This window comes from Oncorhynchus mykiss, chromosome 4 (genome assembly GCF_013265735.2).
Source record: "Oncorhynchus mykiss isolate Arlee chromosome 4, USDA_OmykA_1.1, whole genome shotgun sequence".
Lineage (NCBI taxonomy): Eukaryota > Metazoa > Chordata > Actinopteri > Salmoniformes > Salmonidae > Oncorhynchus > Oncorhynchus mykiss.
In genome coordinates, this window is record NC_048568.1 from 40,865,601 (window position 1) to 40,887,630 (window position 22,030).

A 22,030-nucleotide genomic window follows, 5' to 3' on the forward strand; every position below is an offset into this window, starting at 1 on the left:
CAGGTGGAGGAGAGTTAAGTTACCCCCTAGTCACTGATCTTGGGTCAGTTTGACTTTTTCCCCACTCATGGATAAGGTTAGTATTGGGGGGGGGGGGGATTACGAACAAAAGATTGAACAACTTTTGGCCAAGGTATCCGTGGAATAAGTTTACCGTGTTTAATACAATACAATGTAATAGTAGTAATTTATGTTCTTAACCCTGTGGAGGCTCCCTGGAGGCTCACAGGGATATTGGTATCCACAGTACTCCACCAAGTATATTTTCTTTCTTTTTCTTTACATAAATGCACTGTGATTCAAGTTCTAACATGGCAAAGTCTTTGCCTCATGGCGAAATGTGCAGAATTCCAGGATGATGGTTTTAAAACCGCAACGTTTTATTCTCCGATGCCAAGAGGCGGGCCTTTTTTAAAATGTTCTTTCTCCGGGCCCTCGACTTGTTTCGTTCAGCCTTACACTGCAGACGGCATAGTAAAACGCCTTGTAGGGTGTTTTTAACACACTGGAGATGTCTTCTGATTTATGAGCGGGTCCTTGTTGAATTTTCTATCACAAAAGGGGTCCCAGGCCCCAAACAGTTTGAGAACCCCTGACCAAGGGGAAACTTCCAGAGCTTTCTTTCATATCATCTGAATGTAATTTTTTTTGTCTGATTGGGTCTCTCAGGTTCTCAAATAACACGTGCCATATTTTATTTACCAGGGTTGCGATCAATTCCATTTCATTTCAGGAAATACACAAATTCCAATTCTATTCAATGCTTTTCAATTAGGAATTTGGTTTACTTTCTGAATCTACTGAAATTTAAATGGAATTATCCGCAACCCTGGTTATTACAACTGGTTATTACAACTGGTTATTACAACTGGTTATTACAACTGGTTATTACAACTGGTTATTACAACAGTGTGGCAGAACAATATGTTATCATGATCTGTTTTTAGCTAACAGGAAATATTCTGTGTGTATTAACTTTACTTAAACTGCTTGATTGGATCATTTTATGTTTGGATGTTATGTTATAAGGTTTTGGGATAGTGTGGGACAGGTAGAATGCAACCTGGTATGTGTTTCTATGTATACTGAACAGAAATATAACGTAACATGTGAAATGTTGTCCCATGTTTTAATGATCCCAGAAATGATCCATATGTTCAGAAAGCTTATTATTCTCACATTTTGTGCACATATTTTACATCCCTATTAGTGAGCATTTTTCCTTTGCCAGGATAATCCATCCACCAGACAGGTGTGGCATATCAAGAAGCTGATTAAACAGCATGACCATAACACAGGTGCACCTGGGGATGCTGTGGGGATAAAATGTGCAGTTTTGTCACACGATTCCACAGATGTCTCAAGTTTTGAGGAGCGTGCAAATGGCATGCTGACTACGGGAATGTCCACCAGAGCTGTTGCCAGAGAATTTAATGTTAATTTCTCTACCATAAGCCACCTCCAATGTCGTTTTAAAGAATTTAGCAGTATGTCCAACCTGCCTCACAAACGCATGTAACCACACCAGCCAGCTTCTTCACCTGCGGGATTGTCTGAGACCAGACAGCTGATTAAACTTTTTTTAATATACTTTTTACCCCCTTTTCTCCCCAATTGGTAGTTAGTCTTGTCCCATCGCTGCAACTGCCATACAGACTTGAGAGAGGTGAAGGTCGAGAACCATGCGTCCTCCGAAACACGACCCTGCCAAGCCCCACTGCTTCTTGACACATTGCTCGCTTAACCCGGGAGCCAGCCGCAACAATGTATCAGAGGAAACGCCGTACAACTGGCGACCGTGTCAGCGTGCATGTGCCCGGTTCCGCCACAGGAGTCTCTAGAGCGCGATGGGACAAGGACACCCCGGCCGGCTAACCCCTCCCCTAACCTGGGCCAATTGTGCACCGCTTCATGGGTCTCCCGGTCGCGGCCGGCTGCGACACAGCCTGGGATTGAACCCGGGTCTGTAGTGACGACTCAAGCGCCTTAGACCACTGCGCCACTCGGGAGGCCCGCTAAGGAGTATTTCTGTCTGTAATAAAACCCCTTTGTTGGCGGGGGAAACAACAAATTCTGAGTGGGTGGGACTGGCTCTCAAGTGGGTGGGCCTATGGCTTCCTAAGCCCACCCATGGCAGCGCTCCTGCCCAGTAATGTGAAATCTGTAGACGAGGGTCTAACCAATTTATTTCAATTGACACATTTCCTTATATGAACTGTAAGTAATTTTTGAAATTGTTGCAATTTGCGTTTATATTTTTGTTCAGTATAGTTGCTGTGCATGGATGGGTTCTGTTTTGTATGCAGATTTGGGTATTTATGTAATGTATTAGGGTGTTTAAGACATTGGGCTTGTTTTTAATTATTTTTCAAATGTTTTATATGTGCATTCAGTCTGATCTGACTGTATGAATGTTCCATTTTATTTCTAGATGGAAACTAGACATTTTTAAAAGAAATCGATGGGATGACCACTAATCTCTTTTTTTTATATCAATATGGTGTTACAATAAACTGTATACTTCTACATCTTTACCAAGTTTTTATTTACAACTGAATTTTATTACGTCTTAATAAACTACGCTTCCAAATGTCTAGGAACCTTTAATGCTCCAGTTTCTTTTGTCGGGTAGGACATGTAGTTTGTGTCAGATTTCCTTGTTATCGCGCTGACCAAAATTAAACTACAACTCCCATGTAACTATCGCCAAGGTGTCTCTTTCAATATGGCTGTTGTCAGTCAGACAAAAGACAAACAGTCCGCTTGTGATTGAAATCTAGTAAAAAAGGGCCGGGCTCTTCTGCTACTAGCTGGTGGTTGATCGATGTGTCGCTTCTGTTAATAAGTGGTTTTCCCGACCGCCACACGCTGTCTTGTGGTGGTGCAATAATTAAAGGGTCAAGTGTACGGAGGCACATCGCGATAGCCAGCTAACATAAGGTAAGATTTAATATATTTAGCAAGCAAACGTTAGCTACTAGCCTATACATTTTTTTCTAATGGTGGATTAGCAGTTGTCTATCTTGCAATCTGGTAAAAAAAAAATCATAATAACCAGCCAATTAAATTAAACTGAAACCGTTGTCTGATTTAACTAAGTTATCAAAAAATGCATAGCCTAAAGTCATGTATTATTTTGAATTTTCTAGCTTACCAATAAACTAGCAAGGAGTATTTTTACTGGATAGTTCTGTCTGGAAAGGCTAATTACTAGCCAGCACCAGCTCTATTTTCAGTACCGTAACAACAACAGTTTTGTTGTGTACCCGAAGGCCTTTGTTTACCCTCATTTTGCCCAGCAAGGTAACGATGATGCATTGCAGAATGACTCATGTAAACAAGTTCCTATCTGTGTGAATTTTCTATTTTCTTTGCGTTTGAATCTGGGCAGTTTCGCAAATGTACTTGAACTACACAGAAATATGCAGCTACTTGACGCACCCATTACCTATATGACTAAATCGAGATATAGTTGTTAAAAGCTTATTTGTGGCTGATGCCATGATGAGATTATTTTTTTACAGAGCTAAAGAGCCAAACATATGCAGCACCACAGTTGAAATACTAGACCGCATTAAAGGAGGGCAGAAACCAAGGAGCCTGTGTGGTGACCAGTGTGTTGTTTGCTATCTAGGGCTATGCCATCTGTCAGAGGAGACAACTGAAGGATTAGGTCAACCGATGATGGGTTTATACACATCATTGGTCAGAACTGAGGATAAATTGCAGTTGTATAACAGTCTCTCTCTCTCTCACTCACTCACTGACTCACACTCACTCACACACTCACACTCACACACCTTGTCTTGTGGTCTAACTAGAAGTTAACCTTTTTGTTAGCTTTGTGCTCCTTCTGGTTAACCCAGCTTTGTTAGTTAACCTACGGTCTAGTTAACCGTTAACTGGGTAAATATATCCTGCTCAGGTGGGTAGGTAATGAATACAAAGGCAGTGATTGAGCCTCGGCTGGTCTAGGCTACTAAGAGAACGGGAAGAATCCCTGTAACAAATTGTTCAAAGCACAACACCTGACACCTTTTCATAATTGTCCCTATTCTATTACTAGTTGATTGGCTCGAGATTAGAAAAGTTAGTCAGGCAACATGATTTGAAATTGTTTAGGACTGCAGCTAGCAGTGGACAGGTTTTAATGGTGTGATGGTTTACTTAGCCCTGGCAGCAGACTATGAAAAAAAGGCAATTTTACTTATTCAAATACAGATCAGTTGTAAGGTTTGAGAAGATCGAATTAGGCTCCAGATCACTGTCCTGTGGTGGTTCTAGAACTGAAAGTAAATCCAATGTAAAGTGCAAGCATGGCTCTAGTGGTCAGAAGTGAATGCATTACCAGCCAATGCTTCATAAGATGGAAAATGTTGCCGCAGCCTGGTTATGATGATGATGATATTGATTTCTTATAACGCAGTGAAATGCTTATGGAAAACCATTCAGAGAAATGTTTAGCCTATGGAAAACCCATGCAGTGGGGGAAGTGCATTTATTATTGGTCTTAAAGCAGTAGAATGATTATGAGACAGCATCTGCTGCTGCTTTCAAGGTGACTTTACATGAATTTTCTGCTGTTCCCAAAATAAGCTCCCTCATTTATTTTCTCCCTCCATACCTCCACTCCCCCTCGCTCTTACTTTTTCATTCCTTTTCTCTCACACTCTTCTTCCTCCTCCGCCTCTCCCCCACCTCTGTCCCTTCCTCCCCCTCCTCCACCTCTGTCCCTTCCTCCTCTCCTCCAGGATGTCTCATTACACAGACGAGCCTCGCTTCACCATCGAGCAGATCGACTTGCTCCAGAGGCTGCGGCGTACGGGCATGACCAAGCAAGAGATCCTCCACGCCCTGGACACCCTAGACCGGCTGGACCGCGAGCACGGGGACAAGTTCGGTCGTCGCACCTCCTCCTCCTCCTACGGAGGAGGAGCAAATAGCTCTGTGTCCGACCCCAATAGCACCACCACAAACAACAACAACAACAACAATACTGCCTCTGTTTCTGCCGCCACCACCTCCTCAACAACATCCTCTTCCTGTAGCAGTAATCATAATAATGGTGGAAGCAGTAATGTTAACATGGCCCTGGCCTCATCCTCCACCAACTCTACCGCCACACAGACACAGTACCTCCCTCCACGTGGGGGGCTCTCCCCGTCGCCTAGCAACGGCTACGACACCTCCCCACCACCCGGCCCGCCCCCGCCCTCTGCCATCCTCTCGTCCCCGGTGTCGCTGGTCGCCATGGTGCAGAACGGGGGGCGGGACAGCCTGGCGGCAACGCCCAATGGGAAGCTCTCGCCGCCTCGGTACCCAATGAATAGCGCTGCTGCCGTCAGGCCGTTCGGGTTCGAGGCCACGGAGGAGGAGCTGGACATTGATGACAAGGTGGAGGAGCTCATGAGGTCAGTGATGATGTCACGGTGGGGTCAATAGAACTATATTTATCAGTTTATACACCAGTCCACCACCATCAGGACTGTATCAGTTTATACACCAGTCCACCACCATCATATCAGTTTATACACCAGTCCACCACCATCATATCAGTTTATACACCAGTCCACCACCATCAGGACTGTATCAGTTTATACACCAGTCCACTACCATCATATCAGTTTATACACCAGTCCACCATCGTATCAGTTTATACACCAGTCCACTACCATCATATCAGTTTATACACCAGTCCACCACCATCAGGACTGTATCAGTTTATACACCAGTCCATCACCACCAGGACTGTATCAGTTTATACACCAGTCCACCACCATCAGGACTGTATCAGTTTATACACCAGTCCACCACCATCAGGACTGTATCAGTTTAAACACCAGTCCACCATCAAGACTGTATCAGTTTATACACCAGTCCACCACCATCATATCAGTTTATACACCAGTCCACCACCATCAGGACTGTATCAGTTTATACACCAGTCCACTACCATCATATCAGTTTATACACCAGTCCACCATCGTATCAGTTTATACACCAGTCCACTACCATCATATCAGTTTATACACCAGTCCACCACCATCAGGACTGTATCAGTTTATACACCAGTCCATCACCACCAGGACTGTATCAGTTTATACACCAGTCCACCACCATCAGGACTGTATCAGTTTATACACCAGTCCACCACCATCAGGACTGTATCAGTTTAAACACCAGTCCACCATCAAGACTGTATCAGTTTATACACCAGTCCACCACCATCATATCAGTTTATACACCAGTCCACCACCATCAGGACTGTATCAGTTTATACACCAGTCCACCACCATCAGGACTGTATCAGTTTATACACCAGTCCACCACCATCAGGACTGTATCAGTTTATACACCAGTCCACCACCATCAGGACTGTATCAGTTTATACACCAGTCCATCACCACCAGGACTGTATCAGTTTATACACCAGTCCACCACCATCGTATCAGTTTATACACCAGTCCATCACCACCAGGACTGTATCAGTTTATACACCAGTCCACCACCATCGTATCAGTTTATACACCAGTCCACCACCATCAGGACTGTATCAGTTTATACACCAGTCCACCACCATCAGGACTGTATCAGTTTATACACCAGTCCACCACCATCAGGACTGTATCAGTTTATACACCAGTCCACCACCATCAGGACTGTATCAGTTTATACACCAGTCCACCATCATATCAGTTTAAACACCAGTCCATCACCACCAGGACTGTATCAGTTTATACACCAGTCCACCACCATCAGGACTGTATCAGTCACAGATGCACTGTCTTTCACACACTTAAAAAGCATGAAAACGTTTAGGCTACCACTTTCACTATTGACTAACTATTATTATGTCACCCAAATGAAAATGTTTTAGAACAGTCGTCCTGCCCGTAGGTCTCTTGATGTATGCATCTGTTGAGTTACAAGAGGAACAAGGATGAATGCATAGCACAGTAACTATAATGTTAAAAAGCCCTGCTACCATGTCTGCCTCCTCCTCTTAGAAGGTGCATTATATTACATAATGTCCTGTAAGGGAATCAGCGTTCAGAAACACTCTCCCTGGGATCAGTCTCATGTTGCAGAGTGCTGCTGCGTGGTTGGATGGTGCTGTGTGGTTGGATGGTGCTGCGTGGTTGGATGGTGCTGCTGGTTGGATGGTGCTGCGTGGTTGGATGGTGCTGCGTGGTTGGATGGTGCTGCGTGGTTGGATGGTGCTGCGTGGTTGGATGGTGCTGCGTGGTTGGATGGTGCTGCGTGGTTGGATGGTGCTGCGTGGTTGGATGGTGCTGCGTGGTTGGATGGTGCTGCGTGGTTGGATGGTGCTGCGTGGTTGGATGGTGCTGCGTGGTAGGATGGTGCTGCGTGGTTGGATGGTGCTGCGTGGTTGGATGGTGCTGCGTGGTTGGATGGTGCTGCGTGGTTGGATGGTGCTGCGTTCCACACCCCCACGTTATACCCTCCATACTACGGATATTATCTTAAAGGAGGAATCTACTATTGGTGCATCCATTTTTGTACTTTATAAACTGCAGATCGCCCCTTAATGTGCCTGTTTTCTCAGCTCTGCTGTTTTTAGCTGTTGGCACCTTCATCCTCCTCCACTCACCCTCTTCCTCCTCCACTCACCCTCTTCCTCCTCCACTCACCACCCATCCTCCTCCACTCACCTTCATCCTCCTCCACTCACCCTCCTCCTCCTCCACTCACCCTATTCCTCCTCCACTCACCACCCATCCTCCTCCACTCACCCTCTTCCTCCTCCACTCACCCTCTTCCTCCTCCACTCACCACCCATCCTCCTCCACTCTTCCTCCTCCACTCACCCTCCTCCTCCTCCACTCACCACCCTCCTGCTCCTCCACTCACCACCCTCCTCCTCTCACCCACCCACCCACCCATTCTCCTCCCTCCTGATTTAGAGCCTGTCCCAGATGTCATCCTAATCCCTAAATAGTGCACTACTTACGAACAAGTTCCATAGTGCTCTCTGGTTTAAAGTAGTGCGCTATATAGGCAATAGGGTGCTATTTGGGACGTATCCTCGTAGCGTCGATAAGCAGCAGTCTTTCTTTGTGGGTCTATCTAATTTTAGCTGCGCCTCAATAAGGGAGGAGGAGGCGTGACTCATTCTGGGAAATATGGAGACTAGTGGAATAGTGAGCACCTGCAGGACAGCGACTGCTGTACAACTCGTCTTCCATCTTGTCAGATCGGGCTCTTTTACTAGACCAGGTCCCCACTTTCAGCCCAACGAAGGGAAACTGCAGTAGGCAAGGAGGGCACAGGTGGGGCAGGCACTCTGCCTGGTAGGGTGTCCGCCCGCTCGGCCTGGTAGGGTGTCCGCCCGCTCGGCCTGGTAGGGTGTCCGCCCGCTCGGCCTGGTAGGGTGTCCGCCCGCTCGGCCTGGAAGGGTGTCCGCCCGCTCGGCCTGGTAGGGTGTCCGCCCGCTCCGCCTGTCCGTAGGGTGTCCGCCCGCTCTGTCCAGAAAAACAGGCTTTGGAGATGAAATTTGACTTCCTTATATTACAAAATCCATTTCAACAAGAGAAATATAGATTCTTCATTTTCTGAATCGTTCCGTGGGATCTTTCTCAAACATATCAGCAAAAATAAATTGGTGTTGTGTAACCTAATCACATCCCATAATAAGCACCAAGCTCTGTTGACATAACGGTGCAGGTTTCTCATAACTTGGCAGGTTTTTTCATTTTGTGGTTGTTGTTTTTAAAGTTCAGTTAGCGTGACACGAGCTGAGTTAAAAAGGCTTTGAAAATAAATAGCTCATTGCGCCATTGACATTTAACAGATGTGCTTGTTTTTGTGAGAAATCTCAGGAATTAATATAGAAAACCGTAAATGTTACTGTAATTTAATCATACCCATATGTTTTCATTAATTGAATTCCCTTAATCTATTTTATGAGAATTTGTAAGATTCTTGTTTGCATAGAATAGACGGAGACCAGTCTTATCAACAATAGGTAACAGAATTTATTCTCGGAGCGCGCTGCCACGTTACCACGAGCAACAGTTTATATACAATAACATGACGTCATTTCATTGCTCCTAAAATGAATTCTCTCCTCTCGACCGGGACAAAGGGAACTTTAAAAGTTCATTCAAAGTTCATTCTGACCCCCCTAGCACATACACAGGACACACAACACAACTGAGTTCATTCTGACCCCCCTAGCACATACACAGGACACACAACACAACTGAGTTCATTCTGACCCCCTAGCACATACACAGGACACACAACACAACTGAGTTCTTTCTGACCCCCCTAGCACATACACAGGACACACAACACAACTGAGTTCATTCTGACCCCCCTAGCACATACACAGGACACACAACACAACTGAGTTCATTCTGACCCCCCTAGCACATACACAGGACACACAACAAAACTGAATTAACTTTTGACTCCTCACCATTATCGATCACCACTTTGCTGACAGTTCTAACTAGCAGAAAACCTAGGAATGCACTCACTGCCCTAAAACACCCCAGAGCTAATTTCTTCGGTTCAACCATAGGTTAACGACCCTATCTGCTTACTTAATCCACAACCCATTCCTTTCTTCCTAGTTGGAATGGTGTTCATTAACTTTAATTACTCCTTGTCCGTGTCACACAATCTCTTCTTATGAACTCATATTGTTAATCAGATGTAATAAAACAGAGTATAAGTTTACTTAGTTACAGTTTCATTTAAAATAAGATTCATTAAGAGTCATTTAATCATAATTTTCCTAACAGTAAACTCAAATACTGAGTGTCTGTCTTACCTCCTATATAGTTTTATGCCCTGCGGAATCGAGAAGAAAGATGACCAGTTTAACAGTGAACCTGTCAGGTGACCAGTAGCCTGTCAGGTGACCAGTAGCCTGTCAGGTGACCAGTAGCCTGTCAGGTGACCAGTAGCCTGTCAGGTGACCAGTAGCCTGTCAGGTGACCAGTAGCCTGTCAGGTGACCAGTAGCCTGTCAGGTGACCAGTAGCCTGTCAGGTGACCAGTAGCCTGTCAGGTGACCAGCATCTAGCCTAGCTGACGCAATTCAATTTAACTGACGTTTATCCACTTTTCTTCCCTCCTTTGGCCTCCATTGATTGTAGTTGTCCTAACTCTAATTCCTACAAGAGTTAAACTCCAATAACTTTTGGACGGATTACGACCGAGACATGAGGTTTGGACCATTTTTTGTTTTCTTAGAAGTTGGTCAAAAGATGCGTTTTTGATTGGACAACGAACTACATGGTAGTAGAAAACACACTGGTCCATGTTTTACAAAGCAAACATAACTATGTTTACGTGTGTGTGGTGTGTGTGTGTGTGTGTGTGTGTGTGTGTGTGTGTGTGTGTATAGGAGGGACGGCAGTATCGTCAAGGAGGAGATCAAGTCCTTTCTGGGAAACAGGAGAATCTCTCAGGCTGTGGTGGCTCAGGTCACAGGTCAGTGAAGACACACACACATTCTGTGTTGGCCCAGGTCAGTAAGACCGTGAAGCTGACACACACACATTCTGTGTTGGCCCAGGTCAGTAAGACCGTGAAGCTTCCACTATAACTGACAACCCGTCGCACTACAAACCTCACACAGCAATCAACTTTCTAACAGACATAGGATTGAGTTGAATGGCCTTTATTTCATCAGACATCTATTTTAGTATATGGGCAGTACAGTGATAGCGACATTAGGTGTGTGTGTACACACACACACACACTACCGTTCAAAGTTTGGGGTCACTTAGAAAGGTCTTTGTTTCTGGCCATTTTGAGCCTGTAATCGAACCCACAAATGCTGACGCTCCAGATCAACTAGTCTAAAAAAGGCCAGTTTTATTGCTTCTTTAATCAGGACCACAGTTTTTTCAGCTGTGCTAACATGATTGCAAAAGGGTTTTCTAATGATCAATTAACCTTTTAAAACGTGGATTAGTTAATGTGCCATTGGAACACAGGAGTGATGGTTGCTGATAATGGGCCTCTGTACGCCTATGTAGATATTCCATTAAAAATCAGCCGTTTCCAGCTACAATAGTCATTTACAACATTAACAATATCTACACTATATTTCTGATCAATTTGATGTTATTTTAAATGGACAAAGAAATGTGCTTTTCTTTAAAAAACAAGGACATTTCTAAGTGACCACAAACTTTTGAACAGCAGTGTGTTTTTAGTCAGTACAGTGATAGCTACATTAGTGATTGTGTGTGTATGTATATTTACAGTCCCAGTCAAATGTTTGGACACACCTACTCATTCAAGGATTTTCTTTATTTTTTACTATTTTCTACATTGTAGAATAATAGTGAAGACGTCAAAACTATGAAATATCACACATGGAATCATGTAGTAAAACCAAAAAAAGTGTTAAACAAATCAAAATATATTTTATATATGATTCTTTAAAGTAGCCACCCTTTTTCCTTCATGACAGCTTTGCACACTCTTAGCATTCTCTCAACCAGCTTCACCTGGAATGCTTTTCCAACAGTCTTGAAGGAGTTCCCGCCTATGCTGAGCACTTGTTGGCTGCTTTTCCTTCACTCTGCAGTCCAACTCATCCCAAACCTTCTCAGTTGGGTTTAGTGTGTATATCTATCTATATGCAGTACAGTGATAGCTACATTTAGTTATGCGTATATCAAATCAAATTTATTTATATAGCCCTTCGTACATCAGCTGATATCTCAAAGTGCTGTACAGGTGCTGTACAGAAACCCAGCCTAAAACCCCAAACAGCAAGCAATGCTGGTGTAGAAGCACGGTGGCTAGGAAAAACTCCCTAGAAAGGCCAAAACCTAGGAAGAAACCTAGAGAGGAACCAGGTTATGTGGGGTGGCCAGTCCTCTTCTGGCTGTGCCGGGTGGAGATTATAACAAAACATGGTCAAGATGTTCAAATGTTCATAAATGACCAGCATGGTCGAATAATAATAAGGCAGAATAGTTGAAACTGGAGCAGCAGCACAGTCAGGTGGACTGGGGACAGCAAGGAGTCATCATGTCAGGTATTCCTGGGGCATGGTCCTATGGCTCAGGTCCTCCGAGAGAGAGAAAGAAAGAGAGAATTAGAGAGAGCATATGTGGGATGGCCAGTCCTCTTCTGGCTGTGCCGGGTGGAGATTATAACAGAACATGGCCAAGATGTTCAAATGTTCATAAATGACCAGCATGGTCGAATAATAATAAGGCAGAACAGTTGAAACTGGAGCAGCAGCACAGCCAGGTGGACTGGGGACAGCAAGGAGTCATCATGTCAGGTAGTCCTGGGGCATGGTCCTAGGGCTCAGGTCCTCCGAGAGAGAGAAAGAGAGAAGGAGAGAATTGGAGAACGCACACTTAGATTCACACAGGACACCGAATAGGACAGGAGAAGTACTCCAGATATAACAAACTGACCCTAGCCCCCCGACACACAAACTACTGCAGCATAAATACTGGAGGCTGAGACAGGAGGGGTCAGGAGACACTGTGGCCCCATCCGAGGACACCCCCGGACAGGGCCAAACAGGAAGGATATAACCCCACCCACTTTGCCAAAGCACAGCCCCCACAACACTAGAGGGATATCTTCAACCACCAACTTACCATCCTGAGACAAGGCTGAGTATAGCCCACAAAGACCTCCGCCACGGCACAACCCAAGGGGGGGGGGGGGGGGGCAACCCAGACAGGATGACCACATCAGTGACTCAACCCACTCAGGTGACGCACCCCCTCCAGGGACGGCATGAGAGAGCCCCAGTAAAGCCAGTGACTCAGCCCCTGTAATAGGGTTAGAGGCAGAGAATCCCAGTGGAAAGAGGGGAACCGGCCAGGCAGAGACAGCAAGGGCGGTTCGTTGCTCCAGAGCCTTTCCGTTCACCCTCCCACTCCTGGGCCAGACTACACTCAATCATATGACCCACTGAAGAGATGAGTCTTCAGTAGAGACTTAAAGGTTGAGACCGAGTTTGCGTCTCTGACATGGGTAGGCAGACCGTTCCATAAAAATGGAGCTCTATAGGAGAAAGCCCTGCCTCCAGCTGTTTGCTTAAAAATTCTATGCAGGCAGTACAGTGATGGCTACAATTCTCTTTGCTGTAAGTGTGTTAAGTCTCTGTGTTTATTGCCTGGTAGGACTGCTGTTTTTAACTGTGTGGTGCCTGTGTGCTTCCAGGTATCAGTCAGAGCAGGATCTCTCATTGGTTGCTCCAGCACGGCTCTGACCTTAGCGAACAGAAGAAGAGAGCTTTCTACCGCTGGTACCAGCTAGAGAAAACTACCCCAGGTACACCTACCTGTCTGTCTGTCTGGTCTGGTCTCTAAACTAAAACAATTTCAGCCCTTTTGGTTCCATTTGATGTCTAGTGAATATGAGACATGTTAAAAAGTTCTAACTTAATGCTTTCTCTCTATTGGCTCCTCCAGGTGCCACTCTAAACATGTGCCCTGCCCCCATGGCTCTGGAGGAGATGGAGTGGAGACAGACCCCACCCCCTATAAGCACCGCCCCCGGGAGCTTCCGGCTTCGGCGTGGGAGTCGCTTTACCTGGAGGAAGGAATGTCTGGCTGTGATGGAGAGGTTAGGGGGAAGGATGAGGGGAGAGGTTAGGGGGAAGGATGAGGGGGGGAGTTAGGGGGAAGGATGAGGGAAGGGAGAGGGATGAGGGGAGAGGTTAGGGGGAGGGATGAGGGGAGAGGTTAGGGGGAGGGATGAGGTTAGGGGGAGGGATGAGGGGAGAGAGGTTAGGGGGAGGGATGAGGGGAGAGAGGTTAGGGGGAGGGATGAGGGGAGGGAGAGGGATGAGGGGAGGGAGAGGGGGGGATGGGGGGAGGGAGAGGTTAGGGGGAGGGATGAGGGGAGAGAGGTTAGGGGGAGGGATGAGGGGAGAGAGGTTAGGGGGAGGGATGAGGGGAGAGGGGTTAGGGGGAGGGATGAGGGGAGAGAGGTTAGGGGGAGGGATGAGGGGAGAGAGAGGGGGGGATGGGGGGAGGGAGGTTAGGGGGAGGGATGAGGGGAGGGAGCGGGGGGGGAGGGGGAGGGATGAGGGGAGGGAGGGGGGGATGAGGGGAGAGAGGTTGGGGGAGGGATGAGGGGAGAGAGGTTGGGGGGAGGGATGAGGGGAGAGAGGTTAGGGGGAGGGATGAGGGGAGAGAGGTTGGGGGGAGGGATGAGGGGAGAGAGGTTAGGGGGAGGGATGAGGGGAGAGAGGTTAGGGGGAGGGGAGGTTAGGGGGAGGGATGAGGGGAGGGAGAGGGAGGGATGAGGGGAGAGAGGTTAGGGGGAGGGATGAGGGGAGAGGTTATGGGGAGGGATGAGGGGAGGGAGAGGGGGGGATGGGGGGAGGGAGGTTAGGGGGAGGGATGAGGGGAGGGAGAGGGAGGGATGAGGGGAGGGAGAAGGAGGGATGAGGGGAGGGAGAAGGAGGGATGAGGGATGAGGGGAGGGAGAGGGGGGGATGAGAGGGGGGGTGGGGGGGATGAGGAGAGAGGGGAGGGGGGGATGAGGAGAGAGGGGAGGGGGGGAGGGGGGGGGGGTGAGAGGGGGGGTGAGGGGGGGTGGGGGGAGAGGGGAGGGGGGGATGAGGGGAGGGGGGGAGAGAGGAGGGGGGGATGAGGGGAGAGAGAGGAGGGGGGGAGGGATGAGGGAGAGGAGGGGGGGAGGGCGAGGGGAGAGAGGGGATGAGGGGAGAGGGGAGGGGGGATGAGGAGAGAGGGGTGAGGGGGGAGAGAGCAGGAGGGGAGAGGGATGATGGGGGAGAGAGGAGGGGGGGATGAGGGGAGAGAGGAGGGGGAGAGAGGAGGGGGGGGTGAGGGGAGAGAGAGGAGGGGGGGATGAGGGGAGAGAGAGGAGGGGGGAGGGATGAGGGAGAGGAGGGGGGGAGGGCGAGGGGAGAGAGAGGAGGGGGAGGAGAGAGAGGGGGGGCGAGGGGAGAGAGAGGGGGGAGGGATGAGGGGAGAGAGAGGGGGGAGGGATGAGGGGAGGAGAGAGGGGGGGATAGGGGAGAGATGAGGGGGGATAGGGGAGAGATGAGGGGGGAGAGGGATGAGGGGGGGAAGGGATGGAGGGAGAGAGCGGGGGGGAAGGTGGGGAGATTACTAGTTGTGCGAGGCGATTGGGCAGGAGATGTGAGGAGAGGGCCCTTGTCAAAAGTAGTGCACTACATAGGGGAGAATCTCAACCTTGCGGCCTCTCTTCTCATAACCCATTGGATGAGAAGGTCAGAGGTGACCTCTTCCCATCTCATCCAATGGGTTTTGAGAAGGGGTCGAGGAGAGAGGTGGGAATAGGGTACCATTTGGAATACTACCTAAATCCTATGTTTTGCCATGACAACCACCTCTTTCTCCTCAGCTACTTCAATGACAACCAGTACCCCGACGAAGCCAAGAGAGAGGAGATCGCCAACGCCTGCAACGCGGTTATCCAGAAACCAGGTATTTCCTTCTGTCCACCTTACCGTTGTACTGGCTTTTCTTGTTCTCATGCACCTCTTTTCTTACCAGCACCTGATTTCGCTGATAGCTGCTTTGTTGAGTAAATTTTGACTTACAATGACTGTGATATGAGGTTGGTTATCTGCCTTACCTAGCTTTTAATTGTTAAAAAAATAACTTTGCCCTAAGGAATATAATGTACTATACGCAATAATAAACTGTGGACTGTTTTATTCCAGGGAAGAAGCTGTCGGACCTGGAGAGAGTCACATCCCTCAAAGTCTACAACTGGTTTGCCAACCGACGCAAGGAGATCAAGAGACGGGCTAATATTGGTAATGCTTGGCTAATATTGGGGGGAGCTGGGCTAATATTGGGGGAGCTGGGCTAATATTGGGGACGCTGGGATAATATTGGTAACATGGGCTTGTGGACGCTGGGCTAATATTGGGCACGCTGGGCTAATATTGGTGACGCTGGGCTAATATTGGGCACGCTGGGCTAATATTGGGGACGCTGGGATAATATTGGGGATGCTGGGATAATATTGGTAACATGGGCTTGTGGACGCTGGGCTAATATTGGGCACGCTGGGCTAATATTGGTAACGCTGGGCTAATATTGGGGATGCTGGGATAATATTGGTAACATGGGCTTGTGGACGCTGGGCTAATATTGGGCACGCTGGGCTAATATTGGGCACGCTGGGCTAATATTGGGCACGCTGGACTAATATTGGCTAAGCTGGGCTAATATTGGGGGCGCTGGGCTAATATTGGTAACACAGGGCTAATATTGGTAACGCGGGCTTGAGGCTGGGTATCTGTTGTAATAAAGACAAAGAACGAGGGCTCGGTTTCTCGATAGTGATGGAACTTCGGATTAGGAGTGTTTAAACAATGCGTCTTTCCTACAACGGCCCCGAAGACGTAACATAAGTTTCCCAAAGCGCCATGCAGAGCGAATGTTTCAGAAGTGAGTCGTTGAGGCATGTGTTCATACTGATTGGAGAGAAAGAAAGGAAGAACTGTTCTCAGATCAGTGTTCTCAATCAATCAATCAAATTTATTTTATATAGCCCTTCGTACATCAGCTGATATCTCAAAGTGCTGTACAGAAACCCAGCCTAAAACCCCAAACAGCAAGCAATGCAGGTGAAGAAGCACGGTGGCTAGGAAAAACTCCCTAGAAAGGCCAAAACCTAGGAAGAAACCTAGAGAGGAACCAGGCTATGTGGGGTGGCCAGTCCTCTTCTGGCTGTGCCGGGTGGAGATTATAACAAAACATGGTCAAGATGTTCAAATGTTCATAAATGACCAGCATGGTCGAATAATAATAAGGCAGAACAGTTGAAACTGGAGCAGCAGCACAGCCAGGTGGACTGGGGACAGCAAGGAGTCATCATGTCAGGTAGTCCTGGGGCATGGTCCTAGGGCTCAGGTCCTCCGAGAGAGAGAAAGAGAGAAGGAGAGAATTAGAGAACGCACACTTAGATTCACACAGGACACCGAATAGGACAGGAGAAGTACTCCAGATATAACAAACTGACCCTAGCCCCCCGACACATAAACTACTGCAGCATAAATACTGGAGGCTGAGACAGGAGGGGTCAGGAGACACTGTGGCCCACTCCGAGGACACCCCCGGACAGGGCCAAACAGGAAGGATATAACCCCACCCACTTTGCCAAAGCACAGCCCCCACACCACTAGAGGGATATCTTCAACCACCAACTTACCATCCTGAGACAAGGCTGAGTATAGCCCACAAAGACCTCCGCCACGGCACAACTTAAGGGGGGGGGGGGGGGGGGCGCCAACCCAGACAGGATGACCACATCAGTGACTCAACCCACTCAGGTGACGCACCTCCTCCAGGGACGGCATGAGAGAGCCCCAGTAAAGCCAGTGACTCAGCCCCTGTAATAGGGTTAGAGGCAGAGAATCCCAGTGGAAAGAGGGGAACCGGCCAGGCAGAGACAGCAAGGGTGGTTCGTTGCTCCAGAGCCTTTCCGTTCACCCTCCCACTCCTGGGCCAGACTACACTCAATCATATGACCCACTGAAGAGATGAGTCTTCAGTAGAGACTTAAAGGTTGAGACCGAGTTTGCGTCTCTGACATGGGTAGGCAGACCGTTCCATAAAAATGGAGCTCTATAGGAGAAAGCCCTGCCTCCAGCTGTTTGCTTAAAAATTCTAGGGACAATTAGGAGGCCTGCGTCTTGTGACCGTAGCGTACGTGTAGGTATGTACGGCAGGACCAAATCAGAGAGATAGATAGGAGCAAGCCCATGTAATGCTTTGTAGGTTAGCAGTAAAACCTTGAAATCAGCCCTTGCTTTGACAGGAAGCCAGTGTAGAGAGGCTAGCACTGGAGTAATATGATCAAATTTTTTGGTTCTAGTCAGGATTCTAGCAGCCGTATTTAGCACTAACTGAAGTTTATTTAGTGCTTTATCCGGGTAGCCGGAAAGTAGAGCATTGCAGTAGTCTAACCTGGAAGTGACAAAAGCATGGATTAATTTTTCTGCATCATTTTTGGACAGAAAGTTCCTGATTTTTGCAATGTTCCGTAGATGGAAAAAAGCTGTCCTTGAAATGGTCTTGATATGTTCTTCAAAAGAGAGATCAGGGTCCAGAGTAACGCCGAGGTCCTTCACAGTTTTATTTGAGACGACTGTACAACCATTAAGATTAATTGTCAGATTCAACAGAAGATCTCTTTGTTTCTTGGGACCTAGAACAAGCATCTCTGTTTTGTCCGAGTTTAAAAGTAGAAAGTTTGCAGCCATCCACTTCCTTATGTCTGAAACACATTCTTCTAGCAAGGGCAATTTTGGGGCTTCACCATGTTTAATTGAAATGTACAGCTGTGTGTCATCTGCATAGCAGTGAAAGTTAACATTATGTTTTCGAATAACATCCCCAAGAGGTAAAATATATAGTGAAAACAATAGTGGTCCTAAAACGGAACCTTGAGGAACACCGAAATTTACAGTTGATTTGTCAGAGGACAGACCATTCACAGAGACAAACTGATATCTTTCCGACAGATAAGATCTAAACCAGGCCAGAACTTGTCCGTGTAGACCAATTTGGGTTTCCAATCTCTCCAAAAGAATGTGGTGATCGATGGTATCAAAAGCAGCACTAAGGTCTAGGAGCACGAGGACAGATGCAGAGCCTCGGTCCGATGCCATTAAAATGTCATTTACCACCTTCACAAGTGCCGTCTCAGTGCTATGATGGGGTCTAAAACCAGACTGAAGCATTTCGTATACATTGTTTGTCTTCAGGAAGGCAGTGAGTTGTTGCGCAACAGCCTTTTCTAAAATTTTTGAGAGGAATGGAAGATTCGATATAGGCCGATAGTTTTTTTTTATATTTTCTGGGTCAAGGTTTGGCTTTTTCAAGAGAGGCTTTATTACTGCCACTTTTAGTGAGTTTGGTACACATCCGGTGGATAGAGAGCCGTTTATTACAAGTCTTACATTAACATTATAACGATTCCACAATTTTTGTATTTGTTTTTAATTTATTTAACCTTTATTTAACTTATCTTTATTACAATGACGGCCTTCCAGGGAACAGTGGATGTAACTGCCTTGTTTAGGAGCAGAACGACAGATTTGGGGGCAGAACGACAGATTTGTACCTTGTCAGCTCTGGGATTCTATCTAGCTACCTTTCGGGTACTGGCCCAACGCTCTAGACACTAGGCTACCTGCTGCCCTCCACAATACTGACGACTGTTCCTAGAAAGATATTATCACCTATGGCTGCAAATATTAGGCGGCTTATTATAATGTTTACCCTATAATAAGTCAAGATTTGGCACATCATGAAATATATTCTGTTTTTCTCAAGAAGCCACGATCTTGGAGAGCCATGGGATAGACGTTCAGAGTCCTGGAGGACATTCCAACAGCGACGACATCGATGGAGGGGACTACACAGAACAGGCCTGTGACCTGCCCTACTTCGACAAGAGACCCATGGCCAGACCCTTTGGCTTCTACAGGCTGGAGCCCACTTCACCCACACAGGTATGCAGCCAGAACCAGGTATGCAGCCAGGACCAGGACCAGGGACCACTGACTCATATGCCAAACGTTGCGATTTATAATCTTGATCGCCACTGTAAAAACCGTCTTGACATTATCTCCGACATTTGCAACAATGTTGCAATATTAAAATTCGATCTCCACTGTGTCCTATAATAATGGTGTTGTGAGTCGGGACGAGACATTGTTTCTGCCAGTCAAGCATGAATCAGCGTCATTTTTATAAAGAAATGTTTAAAAAAAAAATAATTCACGGAAACGAAAAGCAGCTAGTTTGCTGTCTTGTTAGCTTCAGTCTGAAGTGATTGTGTTAGCTGTGTAGTTGGCTAGCGAGGGGGGGGGGAGCTTCCATAGCAACCATTTTGGTTTCCGATAGTTCCAGAACTTTGCAGGTTGCTATCAACCAGTTCTTGGGTGGTTTTGCTTTACATGGCAGTCGATAGGAATAGAACTAACGACCAGAGAACGCCTAAAATTGCACTTGACAACCAGTGTTCGCGAATGTAGCATTGTGTTTTGTTGAAAAATGTATGGTTTTGGAACAAATCTTCCTTTTTTAATTCTGCTAACCCCGTTGTATAAAAGCAATAATACACACGTCCATGTGTCATGACATTTTTATCACGGCTGCGGTGGTCTACGACTCTATGCCGCTCGGCTTCGCCTCGTAGCTATGACCACGTCACAGCCATGATAGAAAAGTCATAACACATGGCCTCGTGTTATTGGTTAACTACATCTCTGCTTCCGGCTGTTCCCCCACCCAGAGTCACACCATGTTAGATGGGCAGCATCCCCCCCCCCCCAGTCAATATGCTCAGATTACCGTAGTCACTACTAGGGCCATCTCCATTTTGAAGTAGTGGGTGGGACCACTGAGGTACAATAAGAACTGGAGACTGTGTCCAAAATGTCCGCCCGTTGTTTTCAAGGAAATCTACTCGGGTTTGCATACGCCGATTCATGCATCGTCTAGATCCGGGTTGCATCTGGCTTTGTACAGACCAACATCACATGCACACTTTCACTCGGCGCGCACAAGGAGCAGCGACAATTATTAGAATAATTCAATGGATTTTTTTATTTTTTTTTGCACAAAGGCCATGACTGAAGTGTCTTATTAAGAGTTTTCAAATCTGACTTCTCTGTGTCCGTGTCAGTTAAACTGCAGTACCAAAGAAAAACAGTAGGAGCAGTCAACCTATTTTTAAAAAATAATTTAAAAAATGTTTTAACTGACTTGCCTAGTTAAATTTATTTAAGAACAAATTCTTATTTTCCTTGTCAGCTCGGGGATTTGATCTAGCAACCTTTCGGTTACTGGCCAAACGCTCCAACCACTAGGGTACCTGCCGCCCCTTGCTTCCTCTCTGCTATGGGCAGAGAGGGCGAGGAGAAACGAGAGGGGTTTACTCCGCCCCAAATCTGTCCACCCAAAAATATGACCACGAAGTGAGAGATTGTTGTACGGAGGTCCATAAGTGTTGAATGTAGTCAACAAAAATGTGTATTGCCAATATTTTCCACGTGAAGCGTATTTGATTCAATAGAAGCTGGTCATGGTTAGGTTGGTACAAATGTACTGATATAAGTGGACGTGCGTGGAATTTCGGCAACTTTTTGAAAAAAATACTACTTTATATTGGCCTGTTGTGCCTGTTGTTCACAGAGTGGTCCTACCAGATCTCTCCATTGGGGCAGTCACTTAATCCATAGCAATTATATTGACAAGATAGTTAAGGAAGGGTCACAGGATTCCATCCAGGTCGTCAGGATGAGTCAGCCAATGAATTATACGCCTGAGCAAAGTTTCCATAACTAAGACAATACACTGCAGGTAACCTTGGCTCTGTACCTGTTAAGACAAATACACTGCAAGGTAACCTTGTCTCTGTACCTGTTAAGACAATACACTGCAGCACAGTAGGTGGTGGTGTGCACCATTTTAGTTGATGTACGCACTGCCAGTACACTAATAGAACTAGAACAATAAATTGACTACTTTAAAATGGAGATTGACTACTTTAAAATGGAGATTGACTACTTTAAAATGGAGATTGACTACTTTAAAATGGAGATTGACTACTTTAAAATGGAGATTGACTACTTAAAAAAAAAATGCACTGCCAATGCTGCCACAGAAGTCAGCCATTACAAGGATAAAAGGTGTGCTATCTTTCCATATGGATGATCTCTCCCCTCCTCCTCCTAGGATGATGGTCCAGGCCATGGAGACCACCAGGACCCCATCTCTCTGGCCGTTGAGATGGCAGCAGTCAACCACACCATCCTGGCTCTTTCCCGGACCGGAGGGGTGCCCAGCGACATCAAGACAGAGGCCCTGGATGATGACTGAATGAGGAGAGGGGGTTACTGGATGGATGACAATGAGGGGAGGGGGTTACTGGATGGGTGACTGAATGAGGGGAGGGGGTTACTGGATGGATGACTGAATGAGGGGAGGGGGTTACTGGATGGATGACTGAATGAGGGGAGGGGGTTACTGGATGAATGACTGAATGAGGGG

At 46.9% G+C, this 22,030-nt stretch overlaps 2 protein-coding genes across 6 annotated transcripts in view; both read left to right on the top strand.

Moving 5' to 3' along the window:
* LOC110521111 (kinesin-like protein KIF13B) overlaps positions 1–2,594 on the top strand; it is an 89,837-nt gene extending 87,243 nt beyond the window's left edge. For all 4 annotated transcript variants that reach the window (XM_036976322.1, XM_036976321.1, XM_036976323.1 and 1 more), the window contains one exon: positions 1–2,594. This exon is cut by the window's left edge and continues 566 nt beyond it. The gene's annotated coding sequence lies outside the window, so the exon portion shown is untranslated.
* Positions 2,595–2,739: 145 nt separating this feature from the next.
* On the top strand, positions 2,740–21,905 carry hmbox1b (homeobox containing 1 b). Of its 2 annotated transcripts, none has more exons than XM_036976326.1 (9): positions 2,740–2,940; positions 4,752–5,411; positions 10,378–10,463; positions 13,179–13,289; positions 13,430–13,583; positions 15,357–15,439; positions 15,679–15,774; positions 19,307–19,485; positions 21,716–21,905. In XM_036976326.1, the coding sequence occupies exons 2-9, from the start codon at positions 4,753–4,755 to the stop codon at positions 21,857–21,859; spliced, it is 1,512 nt and encodes a 503-aa protein (XP_036832221.1). In that variant the 5' UTR covers positions 2,740–2,940; position 4,752; the 3' UTR covers positions 21,860–21,905. The 2 variants fall into 2 exon arrangements, with proteins under 2 accessions (XP_036832221.1, XP_036832222.1); XM_036976327.1 differs by having other exon boundaries at positions 19,310–19,485; positions 21,716–21,904.
* Positions 21,906–22,030: the final 125 nt, after the last annotated feature.